The sequence below is a fragment of the Antechinus flavipes genome, chromosome X, assembly GCF_016432865.1.
Source record: "Antechinus flavipes isolate AdamAnt ecotype Samford, QLD, Australia chromosome X, AdamAnt_v2, whole genome shotgun sequence".
NCBI classification, from domain to species: Eukaryota; Metazoa; Chordata; class Mammalia; order Dasyuromorphia; family Dasyuridae; genus Antechinus; species Antechinus flavipes.
The window spans coordinates 58,820,515-58,841,709 of record NC_067404.1 but is presented as its reverse complement, the minus strand read 5'-3'; the positions used below and the strand labels follow the sequence as shown (position 1 = coordinate 58,841,709).

Genomic DNA, 21,195 nt, shown 5'->3' with positions numbered 1-21,195 from the left:
GCTCCCTTTGTCCATTTCCTGGCTTGGTCTAGTCTTGTCTGTCCAAGCACCATTTGATCACCCTCCCTCTGGTTTCCTGGTTCGGCCTGCCTAGGGGGAAAGGAGAGGAACATCAATCTGTTGGCCTCTCTCACTGGTCCATTTGGTTGAGCTGCCAAATGCCCTTGGAGAGAAAGGGAAGGACAAAAGCATTTAGGTGCTTGCATTGTGTGCTACATGCTTTACAAATATTATCTAATTTTATCTTCACAACTCTGGGAGTCAGTACTATTATTATTCCCATTTTATAGTTGAGGAAATGAAAGCTGACAGAGGTTAAGTGACTTGAGGACAGTCACAGAGCTAGTGCCTGAAGTTATATTTGCACTCAGGTTTTCCTGATTCAAAGCCCAGCATCCATCCTCTGTGACACTTAGCTACCTTACTAGTCTTAGAGGACTCCACCCTGAAGCCAAATGTTGATATCCTACCTGAACTCATTCTTCAATAACTGACACAAACTCAGAGCTTTCCCATAGCAGTGATTCTGAAACCCTGGCTGTCATAGTCCAAACCCCATTCTCCATCAACCCACCTGCTCTCTTATGCTATCCCCCTTTAACTCATCCTTCCTTACCCACAGGTTCCACTCTAAAGTTACCCATCCTTTTCCAGGGTTCCCTAACAATGTAACAAACTTGCTTTAGTCTCGAATATTTTCCTCTCCTACTTCTCCATCTCACACTTCCCACACAGACCTAGCTCCAGACTAACGATACAGCCTCCTGACCTTTCTCTTTAAGACTAGTTGCATTTTCACTTATTCAGTTGACTCAATGCTCATGGTGGAGGAGTTGGAATACTCCTTGTTCCCCACTGCACTTCCAAGTTCTTCCTCTACCACCATCACGCAGTAGTCTCTTCTCCTTTGAGGTTCACTTGATACACATCTACCATCCAATCAAAATTCTGTTAGCTGTCTAAGACACTACCCTTCTTTTGTGATGGTAAAGAACTGGAAATAGAAGGTATGCCCGCCAATTAGAGGAATGGATGAATAAGTTGTGGTATATGACTGCAATGTAATAGTACTGTATATTTTTTTAAAAAGTGATATATGGAATGGCTCTAGAAAAACCAGAGAAGATTTATATGAACTGATGCAAAGTGAAGTGAACAGGAGAACATTATACACTGTCACGATAATCTATTACAATAGCTCTATGAAAGACTTGGCAACTCTGATCAAGACAATGATCCATGACAATTCTAAAGGACTTGTGATGAAAACTGTTATCCACCTTCAGAAAGTGAACTGATAAATTCTGAGTACAGATTGAATATTTTTTCTATTTTCTTTTTTTTCAGCACAGCTAATATGGGAATATGCCTTGTAAGACGTCACGTGAATAACTGGTATCATATTGCTTGCCTTTTCAAGGAGTGGGGGTAGGGCTGGAGGGAGAGAGATAATTTGGAATTTAAACTAAAAAAAGAATGTCGGGAAATAAAATTTCAAAAATGACTAATAGATGAGGAATGGCCAAACAAATGACAGTACATGAATGTCATGAGATATTTATGTGCTATTAGAAATGATGTGTGGAATGAATAGACGAAAGTACAAAAAGATCCATATAACCTGATGCAGAATGAAGCTAGAAGATTGAAGGAAATAAAACATACTAACTACAACTCCCAACAATGTTTGGGAAGAACAATGACACACCAAAACATCAAAAGTAAATGTAACCAAATAATAAAGATCAAGCAGGACTCGAATGAAGAATTTAGAAGACACCCCCAACTTACCCCCTCCTGAAGGTGGGAGATCTACAACTCTTACATCTTGCATATGTTTTCAGACTTTTCCAAAGTATCAATTAATTGTGCTGATTTTTTTTCCTTCTCTAAAAAAGTTACTATTTGTCATATGGAAGGAGGTGGGGAAGGGATACATGGGATAAATACAGAAATGTAAGAAACACAAAATATCAACAAAAACTCTTTTAAAAAGAAGTAATATATAAAGTAGCAGGATATGGTACCGCCTAATATCATTTTACTTTCACCTGCAATAAAAGGATTTCATAATTTACAAATGACTTAGAACTTTGGTAAGAATTCTAAGAGTAAATAATTTTATTATTAAAGGTATTAAGGACCTATACAGACGTGACTTACCATCCCTGGAATCGCAAGGAACAACATTAGGAAAACCAACAACTAAACTCCAAATAAGCTTCTTTTATCTTAAGGATCATCTCCAAATGCCTAGATGACACTTGAGGTCAGTTACAATTACTTATCTTAATAGTCTTGAGGATTTTCTTTCAAGGGACCTAGGCTATGGAAGGTTGTTGTCCTCATTGACAGCTCTTCAGTGTTAATAGAATGACAGAAGTTTTTCTCTTTCCTTGATTGGCAAATGATAACTAAACTATCAACTCTTCGGACAAAGTCATTTCATTTATAGGCTTAAACTATTACACAAATTTGTATTATTAGTATTGCTAGTAGTATTATTAGCTTCCCAGAATACCATAGTTGAATTGAATGGCCAAATCAGTTAGCAGATATATATATATAAAGTTTCTATTCCTCAATCTAATAATGAAAATTTACTGTACATGCTCAGTACATGACATGTCTAACAGATCTTAATTGGTGAAAGAGAAGATGGTGTCATAGAATTTCAAAGCTAGAAAGAAGCATAAGACATCATCTAAGTCTAAAACTTCCTTTTACATATAAGAAAAGTGACATCTAGAAAGGTGAAATAGACAAAGTCAAAATGAGTTCGGTCATACAAAATCACCAAGACCAAATCAAATCTGGTATGGGATAAGACAACTATAGACAACCAGGACTTGCAGGTGATTTTTACAGTGCTTAACACTTTCAAACAGCAACATTTTATTATAATTGATGCTACTTAAAAATATTAAAATAGGCATTGGCAAATGATCGGGTTCTAGATGATCTCCAGGTCCCTTCCCTAATTCTGTAAAAGCAAGGATTGTAGTTGCAGACCAGGAAAGAAGCTTCCATAACTATGACTTTATGACATGCTTTGATAGCACTGTAAGTCAGTAACACTTCAGAGAAGAGGTTAGTTCCTTCAAGTCTCAGCTAAAGTTGTATCTTCTCTAAGAAGCTATTCTAAATGTCCCTTTATGTCAGTGCCTTCCTCCTGTTGATTATCTAGAATTCAAACTAACTGTGTCTTGTTTGTATATTGTTCTCTCTATTAAGCTCTTTGAAAGCAGATTGTCTTTTATCTTTCTTTGTATCTCCAGCCTTTAATATATAGTGCAGTGCCAGAAACACAGCAGGTACTTAATAAATGCCTTCTGATCCACTGAGACTCAATGATAATAATAGCTGGCATTTATATTAGCACTTTATGGTTTGCAAAGTGTTTTACCTCCATTATTTAATTTTCACAACAACTTTGTGAGATAGGCGCTATCATCTCCAATTAACAAAAAAGGAATGAGAGGCTGAGAGAAATTAAATGTTTTATTCAGGGTAACATAGCTACTGTCTGTGGCACAATTTGAATTCAGGTCTTCCCGATTCCAAGTCCAACACTATCCATGGTGCCCAGCAGGTCCTTACCTTGCCACCTATCTGCTTAATTCTTTCTTTTTCTATTTATATTCTCATGACTCCTGGAGTCTCAGTTTCCTTATCTTTAGTCTGCTTCTGGTTTGGAATCTATGATTTAGAGGGTGAACAAAATAACTTGCCTAATATCCTACAAGTTAGCCACAATTTAGAATTCAGAGTTCTTGAAGCCCCACCTATAAAGGCAGTCTGATGACTCTGTCACCCGAGGTACCACCTGTGGCCTTGCCCAAGTCACTCATCTTCTCAGGGACTAAGTTTCCTCACCCATAAAATGAGGTCAGGCTAAAAGACCTCAAAGGTATCTTCCAGCTCTCTTCTATTGCCACCAACTGAACACACCCCAGGAAGCTACCATGCTACAACTGGCATGCTATATACAGCTGCCACCGCATGCATTTAAAAATAAAGTCATTTAAATCACTACTGATTAAAGAAAAACAAATTAAAGTAACTGCAAGGTACCAATCATTTCATACCTATCAGATTAGCTAATATGACAGAAAAGGAAAATGACAAATGTTGGCGGGGATGTGGAAAGATAGGAACACTAATGCACTATTGGTCAAGCTGTAAACTGATCCAACCATTTTGGAGAGCAATTTGAAATTATGTCCAAAGGGCTATAAAATTATGCGTACCCTATGACCCAGTAATACCACTGTATCCCAAAGCGATCAAAGAAAAAGAAAAAGGGCCTATATTTACACAAATATTTCTAACAGCTCTTTTTGCGGTGGTAAAGTATTAGACTTCGAGAGGATGCCCATCAGTTGGGGGATGACTCTGATATATAATTGTGATGGAAGACTGTTGTGCTCTAAGAAATGATGAGCAATCTAGGGGAGATGGGAGGGAGAAGAGGGGGGAAATTTTGGAACACAAGGTTTTGCAAGGGTCAATGTTGAAAAATTATCCATGTGTTGTTTTGAAAATAAAAAGCTTTAATTGAAAAAAAGAAATGTGCTTGCCATCTGGGGGAGGGGGTGGAAGGAGGGAGGGGAAAAATCAGAACAGAAGTGAATGCAAGGGATAATGTTGTAAAAAAATTACCCTGGCATGGGTTCTGTCAATAAAAAGTTATTAAAAAAAAAAAAAAAGAAATGACGAGCAAGATGCTTTCAGAAAAACATGGAAAGAATTAGATGAATTGACACAAAGTGAGCAGAACCAGAACACTGTATACGATAATAGTAATTCACAATATATAATGTACAATGATCTGAGTTACCTATTCTCAGCAGTATAATGATCCAAGATAATTCCCAAGTATTTATGGTGAAAAAATACTATCCACATCCAAAGAAAGAACTGATGGAGTCTGATGGGAGCATACTTTTAAACTTTATTATTCTTGGAGGGTTTTGGCCTGTGTTTTCCTTTTGCAACATGTCTAATATGGAAGTGTTTTGCATGACTAAACATGTAGATCTATATCAAATTGCTAGCCTTTTAAAGGAAGTGAGAGGGGAAGGAGGGAGGAGGAGAATCTGGAACTCAATATTTAAAACCAACTCAAATCTTAGAAATTTTTGTTTACATGTAATTGAGAGAAATAAAATAAAAACTGTAAAAAATAAAAATAAAAACAAAGCTATACCTGTGGGTAATAATATAAAATACCTTTTTTAAAATGTCATTTTAAAAATAAATCAACTAGCTTTCAAATGTTATCACTATAGTCAGCCAGGCTAAAAGAACCACACTGAGAGACGAAACATCCTTTTCATGCTAACATTTAAAATGTATTGATTGGTAAAAGACCAGTATGTCTAGACTCCCAGCTTCCTCCTACCTTATGGCTAAGGTTTGTTGGAGTTTTGTGTGTGTGTGGTTTTTTTAGTTTAAAAAATGGACATTTCCCTTTGTGAGATGTACTTACATGATGCTAACTAAGCCTAGATGGAAGAAACATATAGCTAGTTAAAGTAGAATGGAAAGAAAATAACTATTTCCTTTAAGAAAGGAAATACTGTATTATAATCCAAACAGGCTTTAACAAGGGCTTTCTCGAGCTCACCTAGATGAAGTTACTTCCATCCAGAAAGTCAATAGAGCAAAATCTAGAAATGTTTTTGCGGACCAAAAAAAACCACTCACTCTGATGAAACATCTAAAGGAACGATATTTGTGCTTCTGTACTATCTCAAGAATTAGGCCAGCAAATGATCACATAACCAGAAGACTCCTGGGTAACATTTAAGAATGTTACCCATGGACTAAAAATTGACCTTGCTCTTGGTTCATATAGACCACAAAAAGATTATGGCAAACTAGTATTACCCCTTCTTAATAAAAGAAATTGGGATAGTGGTTAAGTAAAGAGAATAGTGAGTCAAAACTCAACTCCCATGCCCAAATTCTTCTAAGGACTGTGTAGCTCACCTGCCGCAAACCTTTACCCATCATAACCTGCTTCCCCACTTGCAAATGGAGTCCTTTTCCCCACAGACAGGTTAAGAACCTTAAAGTGTTTGTCAAGTGCTTTAATATTTAGATAAAAGGAGCCAGTCATCAGGGAGGATATAAAATAGTAACATCCAGCCTGGAGCTGTTTCAAAGTATAAGTCACAGTCAGGGTTAATTAACTCTTGCTCTCTACTTGGAATAAATTTCAGTCCTTCTAAACACAATTCTGCAATGAAAAAGAACACTTTAAGCCAAATGCAGAAGGCCAGTGGTACTTTGGGGGTTTCCTTATTTAATGTTAAGCTGCCTAGAAAGTAGAGCTTAGGCTCTGTGCTGTTTCCCATTAAGATGTAAGTAAGTAAAGTTAAGATGAGTAAAATGCATTAGAGGAAGCAGTCGAAACTGAGAGATGTAAGAAAAAGCAGTAATACTGAGAATGGAGAGCAGATGAGAAGGAAATGAAATGTGTATGATTCTGGGACCTACTCAAAGTACTTGAGTGATTTTGGAAAACTTAAATGTCCAGAGCAATTTTTAAATAAAAGCAACTCTTTAGTAAGAAGAAAGAAATAGTATGAGTATGTAATATACTCATAATAAGCAATAGTATGAGTATAATTGTATTTTTCTCCCTTTTTGGTATGAGTTTGCATGGATTTATAATCCAGTAAATAATGGCATTATATAGTTACACTCCGAGAGCCATGATTGCTTATATCTGAAACACTGACAAGGCTGTAATAGTGGGTCATTATATCTTTCTTTCTTTTTTGTATAACAAATATAGCAAATGCTCTACAGAAATTACCTAAGTTTTGTTTAACTCTATTGAGATTCATTGACCACAGTGAATAATCTGTTGTTAGTTCAAGTGTTGTTTCACTGGCATTTTATATAGTTGCCCGAGAACCAAGACTATACAAACTGTTTTGCAAACCTTAAAGAAAAAAAAAAGACATCTAACATGAATGAGTGAAAAAGCATTTATTAAGTACTTACATTGGATCAAAAAAACAAATCACAGAAACAATCACTTTCATCAAAGATAAGGACAACAATGCGATAACATACCAAAAATTTAGGGATGCAGTCAAAGCAGTGCTGAGAGGAAAATGGGATAACACTAAATAGGTTCAATCAATAAATGAAAGAGCAGATCAATGAATTGGACATAAAACTAAAATAACTAGAAAACCAATAAAATAAAAACCTTCGCTTAAACACCAAAATAAAAATCTTGAAAATCAAACAATAGATTAATAAAACCGAAAGCAAGAAAAAAAAATAATAAATAGAACTGGGAACTGTTTAAGAAAAATAAACCATTAGCTAACCTATTTAAAAAGAAGAAAATCAAACTTCCAACGACAAAAATGAAAAAGGTGAATTCACAACCAGTGAAGAAAACATAAAAGAAATTATGAGGAACTATTTTACCCAATTATAAATGTTCCCAAAATGTAGGGGACCACAAAATCCCCGTTTTCGATGGACTCCATTCATGGAGGTTTTTAGGATGAAAGAAAGTGAAACATCAAGAGGTAAGTTTTGCTCAGGTCACAAAATTGGCAAGTGTCAAAGCAGGAATTCGAATTCAAATTTTCTACTTCGGATCCAGTGTTCTACCTACCATCCCACACAGAAAATGATAACACAGATGATGGATATGTTGAAATAAGAAAGCAAAACTCAAAAAGTCCTAAAGGAAGGACAAGATTGGCTGCCCGGTGACTCAATCCCTAGGACTGTGGCAATCCGTGGTTGCTGTCCTAACTAGGACTCAGTTACCAAAAGGCTAACTTCCCTTAGGGCAAGGACCCTGTTTTACTTCTTTTAATTTTCTCAAGTCTCATTATCACCTACGGTACTTGGTGGAGCCGAAAAAAATCTGCCAATGTCCACAGCTGAAGAGGTAACAATCAAGATAAAGATGAGATCGGGGAGGAAAAAATGATTTATGAAATCCTTGTTCCTTGCTCCCAGCTTGGAATGGGCTTCAGTCAATGTCAGTAAAAGAAGATGACAGAGAAAGAAACAGAAAGACAGAAACAGAGCTCGATCCTCGGACTTGGTATCCAGGCAGAGCGATAACTTCGAGATGTCTTATTTCTGTGGGCAAGGATACAAGGAATATACGCTCCCATGCACCCAGTAGCGTGCATGCCCTCCCTCTTTAAACCAGGATCTCCGAACAAGACGAGTGCCCCGCCGCCTCCTCTTTTCGGGATCCTGCCCAAAGTACAAAGGGGTGCCCCTAAAGCTGAGGCGGCAGCGGCAGGCGCCCCGCAAAGTGCCCGGAGGGGGTGGGGCACGGGCAGAACCCTGGCCAGGACAGGGGCTTCAGGGAGTTAGTTCGCCCGGGGCGCGCTCGCGCCGGGGTCCCCCTCCTCCCCATACAGCCCCCCACGTCAATCAGTAGGGCCCCACAGCCAGCCCAGGAGGGCGCACTTGCCCCCGCCCCAAGAGGCACGCCGGGCTTACCTGGCTTCACGTCCGCACCGCACCCTAGCTCCAGCGCTGAGGGGGCGCGGCGACCGGCGGACGCGGTCCTGCCTCACACACCGGGAGAAGGAGGAGGCGGCGGAGGAGGCGGCGGCGGCGGCGGCGGCGGCGGCGGCGGCGGCAGCGGCAGCGGCGGCAGCAGCGGCTGCACCTCCAGCACCAACACCAACTCCCCTCCAGCTCCGGCTCCTCCTTTTCGTCCCACCTCCTCCTCCTCCTTCTCCTCCTTCTCCTCCTTCTCCTCCTCCTCCTCCCCTCCGGGCGCCGCGGCAGCCACTCACTCACCCCTCCCCAGGCTACTCGCACTTCCGGGTGATGCCCTGGCCGGAAGCGGGAAGCCCTGGGAAGAGGGAGATCGGTCACGTGATCGGGGAGCTAGCGGAGTGAGGAAGGCGGTGGATGGCGCGGATCTCTCCCGCTCTCTACCGTTCCCAAGCGGAAACGCAGCCCACGGCTCCGGTAAAGTTTTTTGAATCCCATAACCCATATTAGATAGATTACATAGATGATGAAGACGAAGATAGATACGTACATACACAGATTTATAGATACATAGATAAGATAAAAGATTCGACGCTTCTGGGCGCATGAGAGCTATTCCTTGTACCCTTGCCCACAGATAGACAAAGGGTAGATGGGTAGATGAATGATTAGACAGGTGAATGGGTAACTAACATATAGTAAATACATTGTGCTAAGTACTTTGCATCTGTTCTCATGTGATTCTCATAACCACCTCGGGAGATAGATGTTATCATTATCCTCATTTTACAGATGATTGACTAATATCTCTGAAAACAGTAGGAGCATACACATAACACATACACACAATTTCTTATGGATTTCTCAAGGGTGTCTCTGAGCAAGAAACTCTTGCTAAATCATCATGCTTTAGAGAAAAAGGATGTCTGCAGTGTAACCGGAAGACTTAGCCCAGGAGACTTCCTTACTCACTCCCTACATTTCTGAACAAAATTAGAGGTATCTCAACATAGCCCACATTTAAGAAACAAGAGCCCAGTCTTAGAAAGCTCACAATTTGACAAAAAAAAAATGCTACTGTATATTCTAAAATAGAAAAGTTAAACAACTTGCTGCTATTGTTGTCTTTTATTCTTATAATATTCTATTCCTCCTGTAGGAAAGAAAAGCCGATCTTGCCCCAGAACAGAGCTGGAATCCACGTTCATAGTTCTTCCTCCCTCCCCAAATATAGAACAGAGAAGTTGGTTCTCCAGGATGGAGATTGGTCCTTAACTAGACTTCTGTGTTTCTGTAATGTAGTTGATATTATAGACAGTGGCGTAGTAAACAGACACCTGGCCTATAAGCTAAGAAAATCTGCCTTCAGAGTCTACTTGTGAGACGACACTAAGCAAATCACGTTACTCTTTAGTGTTCTAGTCTACATAACTCTCAGAGTTTTAGAGGATATCTTATCTGCCTTGGTGGGTGACTTTCCTCCTCCAGGAGTTCCCTCTTTCATTGAAATCACAGCTCTACTCCCTATCTTTATAGGCATATGGTGCAAATTCAGCAACAGCTCATAAGTCTTCACATATTTCCCTGAAGTTCTCCTGGTTTTTTTTTTTTTTTTTTTTTTTTTTTTTTTTTTTTTTTTTTTTTTTTCTGAGGCAATTGGATTTAAGTGACTTGCCCAGAGTCACACACAGCTAGGAAGTATTAAGTGTCAAGTCATCATTTTAAAAGCATTAGCATTCCATTATACTCATACAAGACATTTTGTTCAATGATTCCCCAAATGGTGGTCATCCATTATATTTCCTTTTTTCCCCCACAGAAAAATGTGAACATTTTTCATGTCCTTGGAGCAAATCTCCAAGATTGGAATCTCAAGGCTCAAACATATGAAACCATTTCATAATTTTTCCAGGACATAAGTTTGGAACATTGTTTAAAATTCAGGGGTCCTCAAACTACGGCCCGCGGGCCAGATGCAGCAGCTGAGGATGTTTATTCCTCTCACCCAAGGCTATGAAGTTTCTTATTTAAAGGCCCACAAAACAAAGGTTTTATTTTTACTATAGTCTGGCCCTCCAACAGTCTGAGGGACAGTGAACTGACCCCCTATTTATTTCTTTTCTTTTCTTTTTTTTTTTAAATAACTTTTTATTGACAGAACCCATGCCAGGGTAATTTTTTACAGCATTATCCCTTGCATTTGCTTCTGTTCCGATTTTTCCCCTCCCTCCCTCCACCCCCTCCCCTAGATGGCAAGCAGTCCTTTACATGTTGAATAGGTTACAGTATATCCTAGATACATTGTATGTTTGCAGAACCGAACAGTTCTCTTGTTGCACAGGGAGAATTGGATTCAGAAGGTAAAAATAACCCAGGAAGAAAAACAGAAATGCAAGCAGTTTACATTCATTTCCCAGTGTTCTTTCTTTGGGCGTAGCTGCTTCTGTCCATCCTTGATCAATTGAAACTGAATTAGCTCTCTTTATCGAAGAGATCCACTTTCATCAGAATACATCCTCAAACAGTATCATTGTTGAGGTATATAACGATCTCCTGTTTCTGCTCATTTCACCCAGCATCAGTTCATGTAAGTCTCCTGGCCCCCTATTTAAAAAGTTTGAGGACCCCTGGTAAACTTTAAATCCTGAAAATTTTTCAGAAAGCACTCTCACCTCCTTTCAGAGCCAATAGACTTGGCCTCCTTCCTGCCATCATCTCCATCTCCTACCTACGCTGGTTTCCTTTGAGTGTCAGCCAAAGTCCCAGCTTCTGAAAGAATGTCTTCCCTCTGAAATAACTCCTGATTTATCTAGACTATATTTAGTTTATATGTAGCTGTTTCCATATTAAATACCTCATCCCACCCTCCCAATTTGATTATGAGCTTCTTTAAGGAATGTACTGAAATGGATTTATATTCTCTGTAATCTGTGGCACTTAGCACAGTGTCTGGCACATAGTAGGCATTTAATGAATGTATTTTGGGTGCAGTGGGAAGAGCACTAGGTGAGGAATCAGGAAGACATCTTCCTGAGTTCAAATGTAGTCTCAGACACTTAGCTGTGTGACCTTGGTCAAGTCACTTAATGCCATTTGCCTCAGTTTCCCCATCTGTAAAATGAGCTGGAGAAGAACATGGCAAACTGCTTAATATCTTTGCCAAGAAAACCTTCAATAGGGTCACAAAGAGATATGACTGGAAAATAACTGAACAGTGGAACCCTTTTAGCAAGGCATCTATCCATCAGAATGTTTCTTTGACTAAGCTCTCAAAGGAGGGTGATCTGGAAAAATATCTTAGTAGGAAGAGTCCTCAGCCTTCCACTTCAGTGGTCTAAGTATATCATCCCCAGCTTCAAAGCCCTAGCTTCTTATCTAGCAATCAGATACCACCTAGGTCATATCCCCTGTTGCACATCTCATGATTTTGCTTAAGAAGTAAAGTGTCTTACTTCCTGGCCCCTTTATGTCTCTTTTCAGCAACTTGTTTTCAGCTTTCTGACCTGAAAATGTTTTTCAAGTCTCTGTTATAGAAACAAGATGTAAATTCTAAAAATTTCTATAGCATTTGAAGGGTGCCTAAGTATTTGAGACCCAATAACCTTTTGACACCAACAATATTTAGAGATACACCATGCTCATTATTCTTCAGATGATTAAGGACAATAGCCAACCAGTTCCCAGATAATGGATTAATTTCATTTTAGAGTGAAAATATAGAGAAATTCAGTAATACTGCATTGATTCTTAAAATACTTCATATCCCTTGACATCTACAAAGTCTTTTCCAAAGGGTTTATGCCCTTCATATTCGTTTATCTAGCAAATCTCTCTATACCTACTAGAAAAAAAAATTTTTAAATGGAAGATAAAAATTAAAGGGAAAGCATGTTATTTGTATGATATATATGCCAGGAGAGTTCAACTCTTTAAAAAGTGATTGTTCTTGTAGCACAAGGGTCAATGATGGTTTTTGGACAGAAAAACCCTTAAAGAAAGGGTAAACCTGACCTCAGGAACCCTTCAAACTTTAGAATTAGTGACAGTCTCAAGGTGACAAGAAACGATCTTTTTATTCCTTGGGAGATCTGAAGGGTGAAAAAAAAATAAACAAACCCTTGACCCCAAGTATGATCAAGTTCATGAAATAAGGCTTTCTACCATTAAAATAGCATGATGTTTAAGACTCTAGCTAGGGTGGATCTTATTTTTCAGCTCTAATAGTTACATTGCAAGTTCTCACCTTATTTTTTGGTGTATATAACATTTCACATTTCTCTAGTACTTTAAGGTTTAAAAAGTGCTTCTCTCACAATCTTGGGAAACAAGTTGTTCCTATTTTATAGATGAGAAAACAAAGGTCTGAGTGGTTAACTTGCAGGTTCAACCATGGATTCAACTCATACTCAATAAACTCAAATGGTTTCCTTTCACCTGCAAGTTCAAATCCAAAATCCTGTTTAAAGCCCTCTATGACCTATCCTCCTTCCCACCTTTTCCTGTCTTCTTACACTTTACAAATAGCCTTCTGACCACCATGGATTCTTCAGCCCAGCATCGGCCTCCATGCTGTTCCATGAACAAGGTATTCCATAACTTGGCTCTGGGAATTTTCTTTACTGTCCCCCATGCCTAAAATGCTCTCCCTTCTCACCTCTGCCTCCCAATTTCCTTATCTTCCTTCAACTGTCAACTAAAATCCCACCTTTAAAAAAAAATTTTTTTTAAACTTTTATGTTGAGGTCTGAATCCTATGTGTTCTTCCCTCATCCATTGAGAAGGTAAGAAATGTGATTTTTGACTATACATGTGAAATCATACAAAACACAAAAATCCCATCTTCAAGAAAGGACTTCTTAATTTTTTTCTGAGAAATTTGTACTCAACCCTGGGTATATAGACATATAAAATAGGTATATAAATTAAACATTTACTGATAAATCAACCTCTCTCCTCCCACATTCAGTTATGGGGTCACAGCCCCCAGTTAAAGAAACTTCCTAAGTTTCTTAAGAAACCTGTCCTAATCCCTCTAAGCTTCAGTTAGAAAGACTGGAATTCCAATACCACCTCAGACAATTATCAGCTGTGTGAACAGTCATTTAACCTGTCGGACAGTTTGCTCAATTATAAAATGGGTATAAAAATAAGACTTATCTCCAGGGGTGGTTGTGAGGATAAAGTTAACATTTGTAAGGCACTTAGCGTAGTACCTAACACCTAACAGTTCCCTATTATAAATATAGCTTATTATGCTTTGAAGAATGAGAACATGGAACAGTTTCGCTGGAAGATAGATTGCAAAGGTGAATAAAGTGATACAAATGTTAAGGTAGGCTGCATCCAATTTAGCAAGGGGTTTTAAATGAGGCTTGGTTTGCCCTACCTAGAATATCCTAGAATGGTACTTCTGAACTTAGGAACTTTCTCAACTGACTAGAGTGTAAGGTGGAAACCAAGACTTTTCCAGCTAATGAACAAACCTCAAAAATCTATTTCCTCACTTTTCAAAATGAAGAAAACATGCCATTGGTAATTCTTAGAGTTTGGGAAAGACTTAAGAGAATGGATGCACTAAAATAATCTCTTATTAGTTTTTGTTAACTATTTGCATTTCCTCGTGATGTAGTTTCAGTAAATAAGACTAAAAATGAGTTGCTACTTTATACTTTCTTGGCTAAGCTACCACCTTTCTATTCACATTTTAGTTCTCTAGCAATTTTAGCTAATATTAATATTTTAAGTGATATTTCTTCCAAATGATCTCAAAAAATCCTAAATTTTAAAACTAAGTACTTTAGAGAGCATCTCTTCCAATCCTCATTTTACAGGGGAAGACCAAGGCCCATTATGGCCAAGACAACTATTGTACAACTAGTGTCCTGATCAGCAATCGAATCTGCAGGGCCTTTTTATGCCAAATTTTTACTTCCAGATACATACCATTTCTGGAGTGACAGTAAGCAATATTTTCCAGACTGAAAGGAGAAAATGATTTGCTACAGTCAATGTACAGACACTTCAGCCGATATCCTGCCTTAAAAACATACTACTAATCTGCTTTGGTTTCAATGAAATTTTATTTTGCACATCAAGCACATTTTTTAAACACTTAGCAAAGCACATAACATATACCCCCCCTTCCCCAGTGTTGCATTATCTAGCAAAAGCCAATTCATGATGAAATGGACAATTTTGATTACATAAACTCTAAGTTCTGGCACAACCAATACAGAGAAAATCGGAAGGGAACTGGGAAATTTTTGCAGCAAGGTTCTCTAGCAAGATACACAGGTAATTGATTCAGATTAATAAGACCAAGAGCCATTCCCCAATTGATAAATGGTCAAAGGATACAAAAATGCAGTTTTCAAAGAAATCCAAGCTATCAAAACACATATGAAAAAATGTTCCAAATCACTAATTAGAAAATTGTAAATTATACCTCACAACTATCAGGTTACAAAAGTTGACCAAGAAGTTAAGACAAATGCCAGAGGGGCTGTGGGAAAATGGATACAGTAATGTACAATTGGTGGAACTGTGAACTGGCCCAGCCATTATAGAAATTAATTTGGAACAATGTGAAAAGTTAGTAAACTGCACATATCCTTTGGCCTAGCAATATCACTACTAAGACTATATCCTCAAAGAGATCAAAGAAAAAAGGAAAATGACCCATATGAATAAAAATATTCATAACACTTTTTCCTGGTGATAAAGAACTGGAAAGAAAGGAAATACTCATCACTTGAGGAATGGCTTAACAAAGTATGCTAATAACGATGTCATAGAATACTACTGCACTATAGGAAATGGAGATGTTTTCAGAGAAACACGGGAAGACTTATGAGCTAATGCAGAATGAAGTGAGCAGATCAAGAAAAACAAGTTATACAATAACATTATCAAGAATTTTAAAAGACCAAAGAACTCTGATCAATGCAGTGATCAACCAGTTTCAATGGACTCAATGAAACATAATACCCACCTCCTTGACAAAACAGGTAATGGATTCAGGTTACATATCAACACTTTTTTGGACATGGTCAATCCAAAGATTTGTTTTATTTCATTATACATATTTGTTACAAGGGTTTTCTTTTTCTTTTCCAAAGGGGTGGGATAGAAGGCAATTTTCATTATCAAGTGTCAAGGTCACAAATGTTTTCATTTTTAAATGACAATGTAAGACATTTACATGAACACAGCCATAAAAATCTAGATTCAAACTACTAAACAGATCATTTTCATCTAAGTATTTGAAGCGCTTTCTGAAGGAGGGATTAGAGAAATTCTGATTAGCCCGAACGGGCAGAATTAGGGATGGAAGTCATAAAAGAAGCAAACTGCATTCTCCCCTTAATGGAGGTCTGTAAGCAGAGACTAGATGACTATGTCAGATATGGGCTGAACAGGATGGAGACCCTTTCTCACCAATTCTATGAACTCTTGAAGTAGACATCTTTCCCTATAGGCTCCATAGCACCTTGACTTATTAAACAGAAGATAAAGTAGGAAGTGAATGGCAATTGGGTGGCTACCTTGATATCAAATTCTTGGAAGCTCGGGTAACATAGGATTTAGCTTTGTGAACTCACTGCTACTTCTCAATTATTTAAGTTAAAAGTACAGCAAGTCAGCTTTTCTGTGGTTTCCAAATTTTCATTTGGTGGGAAGGGGAAAAGCTAATGTAGAAATGCAACAGTGCTCCTTAATATCAATACTAATACATTCACAAGACCATTAAGCTAATTGGAGCACAGGCTTTTTGTTATATGGGAAATGAACAAGATCTACACAACAAAGATTTCAAATGCATTTTATTACATGAATAATGCCACGTTACAGTAGATGACAGACTACCTTTAACTTCTTATTATAATTCTGGAATAATGAATCCAGAATGATGCCAGCTTTGCTGAAAAGGAATTTCTCCTTTACTGGCTTCTCCAGTCTTTTGGGACGACTCTGCCAACAGGGGACAGGTTCCATTCGATTCCAATCTGTGTTGCCGCCTAGAAGAGTAAAAAGGCTCTCAGTTATACACTGGCAAACATCAGACAGGTCTCCCCAGCCAATTTGCTTTATAATTCCCTTGTAAAGGAAAGGAAAATTCAGGCTTCTTTAATTTAATTAAGAGTGTACATACATGGAAACTGCCCATTCAGTTTCCCAGATCCCACATTTCTTTACTCGATACTTTTTCCCTCAAAATTTTATTTTCCACTGCCACATCATAGCTAATCAATCATGTCCCATATCCAGAAACTTGTGACTCTTTTCTTCATTGGTTAGAACTGCAAATAATCAACTCCTAGTTACTTACAGTCTGGTAAATGTAAGAGATAAGCACTCTCATCTAATAGCAAGTTCCCTTTCATCCCACATTTCCCTTAGCAATAATTCTGTACTAAGAGGGGGATGCAATGGTACTTACGTATGCCCAAATGGCAAGACAGAAAGTGGCTCCACTTAGCAATATTGGGGTGCCATACTTATCATGAAAATTAGGCAGCCTGTCCTGATGGTTCTGCCTTTCAACAGTTTGCTGAAAGCTGCGAACTAAAAACAAAACAAAAAAGCATGTCAGTTTTCAGGAAACCAGGGCAAACTTGATTGTTATCAGTAATAATCATGAAGGACAAGTATATGGCTTTATGGTACTGTATATCTCATGTTTCCTTAAAGTTAAAATATAAAAAAAGCAAAAAACAAAGTAGGAAGGGAGATAAACAGAATCACAGAATGACCACACTATGGAGAAATTCACCCAGACCCAAAATAAAAGACTCACTTTTTCCTCAAATAAGACTGTAGGATCATAGATCTAGAACCTAGAAGGGACTTCAGATCATTTAGTTGAATATCCTCATTTTAAAGATGAGAAAATGAGGCCCAGGTAAGTTAAGTGATCTGCCAAATGTCACACAGGTATTAAGTCCAGAGGAAGAATATGAACCCAGGCCCTGAACTCAATGCTCTTCTCACTAGTGGCACTGCCTCCAAATAGTGTGAAATCAGGTTTAAATTTAGAGGGACATCTAGTAGAACAAAACAGAAGCATGCATAAAATGTTTGTGTTACTGCAAATCCTTATGCAGTGTGAACTAAAATGTTCTCAAAGGCTACATACCAAATCAGGATCCAGACTTGGCATTTGGGTGTCAAAAGTTATTAGGATTTAAGCTACTAATTGGTAGTCAAGGATGAGTAAGCTGTGGAGCGGAATATGGTATTCTGCATATGTGTATACACCAATTAATAGTAACTGAATTGATTTTTCCTCAACTCCAAGACATTGAGGTCTCCCCAGTTCCAAGGCCACTATGATGTATCATCTGAAAAAATATGTTAATATGCTACAATGAGAGATATATCATCAAATTATGAGATGCAAGGGCAAATAAATTCAAAGTCCCACCATGTGTACAACACCTATATAAATTTAAAAAAAAATTTCTTTGAACAGAACCTATTTCCCCATATTTGGAGCATTCTATTCACGAATGTTAAGTGATGGTTTATTGATCCTTTGTCACAGAATTTAAGCAATAGAAACAGCAGCACTATGTAGTGGAATCAGAAGACTTGGACTCAAATTCCTCCCTTTGACCTTGGGCAAGACACTTAACCCAAGAGGCCTCATGTAAAATGAGGGGATTTCTAAATGTATGATCCTGTATAAGCCTGGGGGGAAAGGAGGGGAGAGAGAAAGAGAGAAAGAAAAAAAAACACACACACAAAAAAGGCCTAGCCCTTTCCTACTCTAAAACTAACTCTCATATTGTTACCCCCTCCCAGCTAGGATGTGATGATACTGCACTATTACCACATAATAACATGCATAAATTTCTTTATGCCCTTTCCCAAATTATTTCCCCCCAGCTCTCTATTTCTTGAATTCAGCTAGGCTTTAAAACATGCTCTATGGGTGGCATAAAATTTAAAAGTTAAATTTACTGTACTAACCTCTTGAGGTTAGTGGCAGCGAGGCACTGGCCTGGGAGTTGTGCTGTGTGAGGTCCTTGGGGACCTCCCCTCTCTGGGCCTCTGTTTCCCCATCTGTAAAATGAGGGGTTGGACTAGATCAGGTGTCAAACTCTCCATCAATATAACTCCCGAGTGCGGCCAAACCAGATTCAAATGTAATTGGGAAATGTTTCACAAAATAAAATTTTAATACACTGTAGATAATATTCGGCCAGCAGGGATCCATTTCTAATCGAGTTTGACACCACTGGACTAGATCATCTCCAAGGCCACTTCCAGTTCTAACAAACATATTATTATTCTTAAACAAGTAAAGTGGTCTCTTATGAGATCCAACCATGGTCTCCATATGCTAATGATGAAATAGCACCGGGATGATCACGATATAATTAGTCCAGGTTGTCCACATGACCCCATGAGACCCATCTCCTTCCCTTCCTCCTAGCAAGTAAACAGGAAGAGAATTTTATTTAAAAGATGATTAAACATTAAGATTTCATTTCTTTGAACAGCTTAAATATCCGTCTCTCTTGATATATATCTCCATATATATATATGCGCATATATATCGACATATATATATATATACATCAGACCTTGACCATGAGCCACCCTGCAAAGCGCATATAAATTGGCGGAAAGGGGGGAAAAGGAAACTCATCCTTTTAAACTCCATCCCCCTCAGGCCCCAGAGAGCTAGTCCCCAATTGGCCCCTCTTTTAACTCTAGCTCTTTTATGTGTAGTCTTATCAGAATTGGAAAGCTCCAGGAAGAAAAGGAGTTTCTTGTTTTGTTATATCCCCAGCGCTTAGCACAGTGGTTGGCACACAATGAGTTGAAAAGCTTCATTCATTCATTCATTCATTCAAAATCTTCCTAGAAAGACTAAAAAAATTGGCTACACAAAACTTCGCAATATCATAAAGACTCTTTCTTGATTAGAGATGTAACCTTCCTTAATAGAGATTTAGACCTCTCTAAAGATAGGCATTTCTTCTCAGGCAGGTGGAGGGAGGGGGTGCGGGGAGAGAGGGGCGGTGGTGCTCTGCATAGATCATGTGACTTCCCAGTCTAGCGCATTGCAGGGGTAAGAATTCGGGCTTCCATTGTGACAAAGGTGGGCTGAGCCAGATCTTTAGTAGCCATCTTAGAAGCTGCCTTTAGGTTGCATGACAATCAATAATACAAGCATACTCCCTCAACCCCACCCCACCCAGCCCACAGCTGCAAAGAAAGGAAAAAAAGGTTAGATCGAGTAACATTGAAACAAGATGCTCAAGGTCATACACTATTGGTCAAATTGGGAACAGAAAACAGTTTAACACTCTAAACGTCAATCTCGAACGCAATACACATTTTAACCCACGCTAGTCGAAATGGACCAGGTCTTGGACAATGGCAAGGTGGGGGGGGGGGTAGGGTAGGAGATGGAAGAAAAGTTTTTAGGGGGGCAGCCTTTCACGTACAGAAAAATAAATGCTCCTGGCAAGCGCAATTAATTCCTTGTGCCCCTAGGGGAGAATTGACGGTATCCTTGACAAATAAAGAAAGCAAGAGAATGCTTAGAGAGCGATCATCCTTCCCTTCAAAGTCAGAGACCCTAGCAAAAGCATGGGGAGCAGGGGGGGGGGGGGGAGAGGAAGAATTGGGCTGGGGGAAGGCAAGTGCCCATCCCGGGATTAATTTTAGGAGGGGGCATGCAGCACCCCAATGGTCCTTCTGAGGTCTTTTACCAAGGTCACCAGGTCAGCAGAGAGCTAGCTAGGTTTCCTTTTCCATCAGGGCATGGAATGACAGCTCCTCGGAGAGGCGAGAAACCTAACGGGGTTAACAGGGAAACGCTAGAGATATGAGGAGGACCTCTTCCCCTGCAGGCTTGTTGGACAGCACAGTTCGCAAACTGAGGCGAAGGGTGCTGTCCAAAGAACCAAGAAACCCCGATGAAGGAGAACAAAAGGAGTCAAGGTTATCGGAAGGTTCCGCTTGTCTTTTCGAGAGATAATCGGTCTACGAGAGAAAGGAAATTTGCTTACCCGAGAAGCGGCTCAAGGCCCTCCTAAACAGAGGGAACATCGCCAAAAGAGCAAGAAGAAACCACAAGGGACTCAGGTTGTCGACAGCGCGCCAAGCGCGTTGCTTCGCCCTTGCAAGAAGTCAAGAGAAGCAAAATGGCCGTCTGCGGCGCATACTAAAGGGGAAAAGGAACTCCCGCGATACCTGTGATTTCTCGTCGGAACTGCAGCACTTTTTACTGCAGAGGGAGTGAGAAATGACATATGGGAAATGTAGTTTAGGAAACGAGCAGCGACAACAAAATAGACTGTCAATCGTGAATTCAACCAATGAAGCTCCTCTGAACTTCAGATATAAAGGGGGGGGCGGAAGCAGGGGCAGGGTATCGTTAGGGACGATAAAAAATTCTACTCCTAGTTAAAAAACGTGATCTGCACCCTGAATCTGATCAGGAATTTTTCGTAGAGCCCTTCTCCCTTTTCAATGATGTAATCAAATAGATTTTACCGCAGTGCAGTCAGACTATAGGTGGCGTCTCTGCTTTCCCAAAATAGGGTGCTCTATCTTCCGCATGGGGACGTGGGGTCGAGTCCCATTTCTCACCCTGCAGTTTGTTTTGTTTTGTTCTTCCTTCTAATTCTTTGATAATTCAGGGTTATTTTCGTTCTTTCTTCTGTCTTTCTGTCC

The 21,195-nt window shown here is 39.1% G+C and overlaps 2 protein-coding genes across 3 annotated transcripts in view; both read right to left on the bottom strand.

The window, feature by feature from the left end:
* Positions 1-8,598, bottom strand: part of ATP7A (ATPase copper transporting alpha) — a 120,904-nt gene extending 112,306 nt beyond the window's left edge. Inside the window, exon 1 of the mRNA XM_051969203.1 lies at positions 8,500-8,598. The gene's annotated coding sequence lies outside the window, so the exon portion shown is untranslated. The remainder of the gene's footprint in view (positions 1-8,499) is intronic.
* Positions 8,599-14,563: 5,965 nt separating this feature from the next.
* On the bottom strand, positions 14,564-20,670 carry LOC127542331 (cytochrome c oxidase subunit 7B, mitochondrial). 2 transcript variants are annotated; one of them, XM_051967813.1, is made up of 4 exons: positions 20,529-20,670; positions 18,475-18,567; positions 16,943-17,067; positions 14,564-16,520 (listed from the first exon to the last, which is right to left on the bottom strand). In XM_051967813.1, exons 1-4 carry the CDS (start codon positions 20,566-20,568, stop codon positions 16,443-16,445), a joined length of 336 nt encoding a protein of 111 aa, XP_051823773.1. In that variant the 5' UTR covers positions 20,569-20,670; the 3' UTR covers positions 14,564-16,442. The 2 variants fall into 2 exon arrangements, with proteins under 2 accessions (XP_051823773.1, XP_051823774.1); XM_051967814.1 differs by lacking the exon at positions 18,475-18,567 and having other exon boundaries at positions 20,529-20,668.
* Positions 20,671-21,195: the final 525 nt, after the last annotated feature.

Coding starts and splice junctions, on each gene's coding strand:
- LOC127542331 (XM_051967813.1), bottom strand. CDS start 20,568: ATGTTCCCTCTGTTTAGGAGGGCCTTGAGCCGCTTCTCGG. Junction 18,568..20,528: donor GGCCTTGAGCCGCTTCTCGG/GTAAGCAAATTT, acceptor CTCATTTTACAG/ATGGGGAAACAGAGGCCCAG. Junction 16,521..16,942: donor GTCTTGCCATTTGGGCATAC/GTAAGTACCATT, acceptor TTACTCTTCTAG/GCGGCAACACAGATTGGAAT.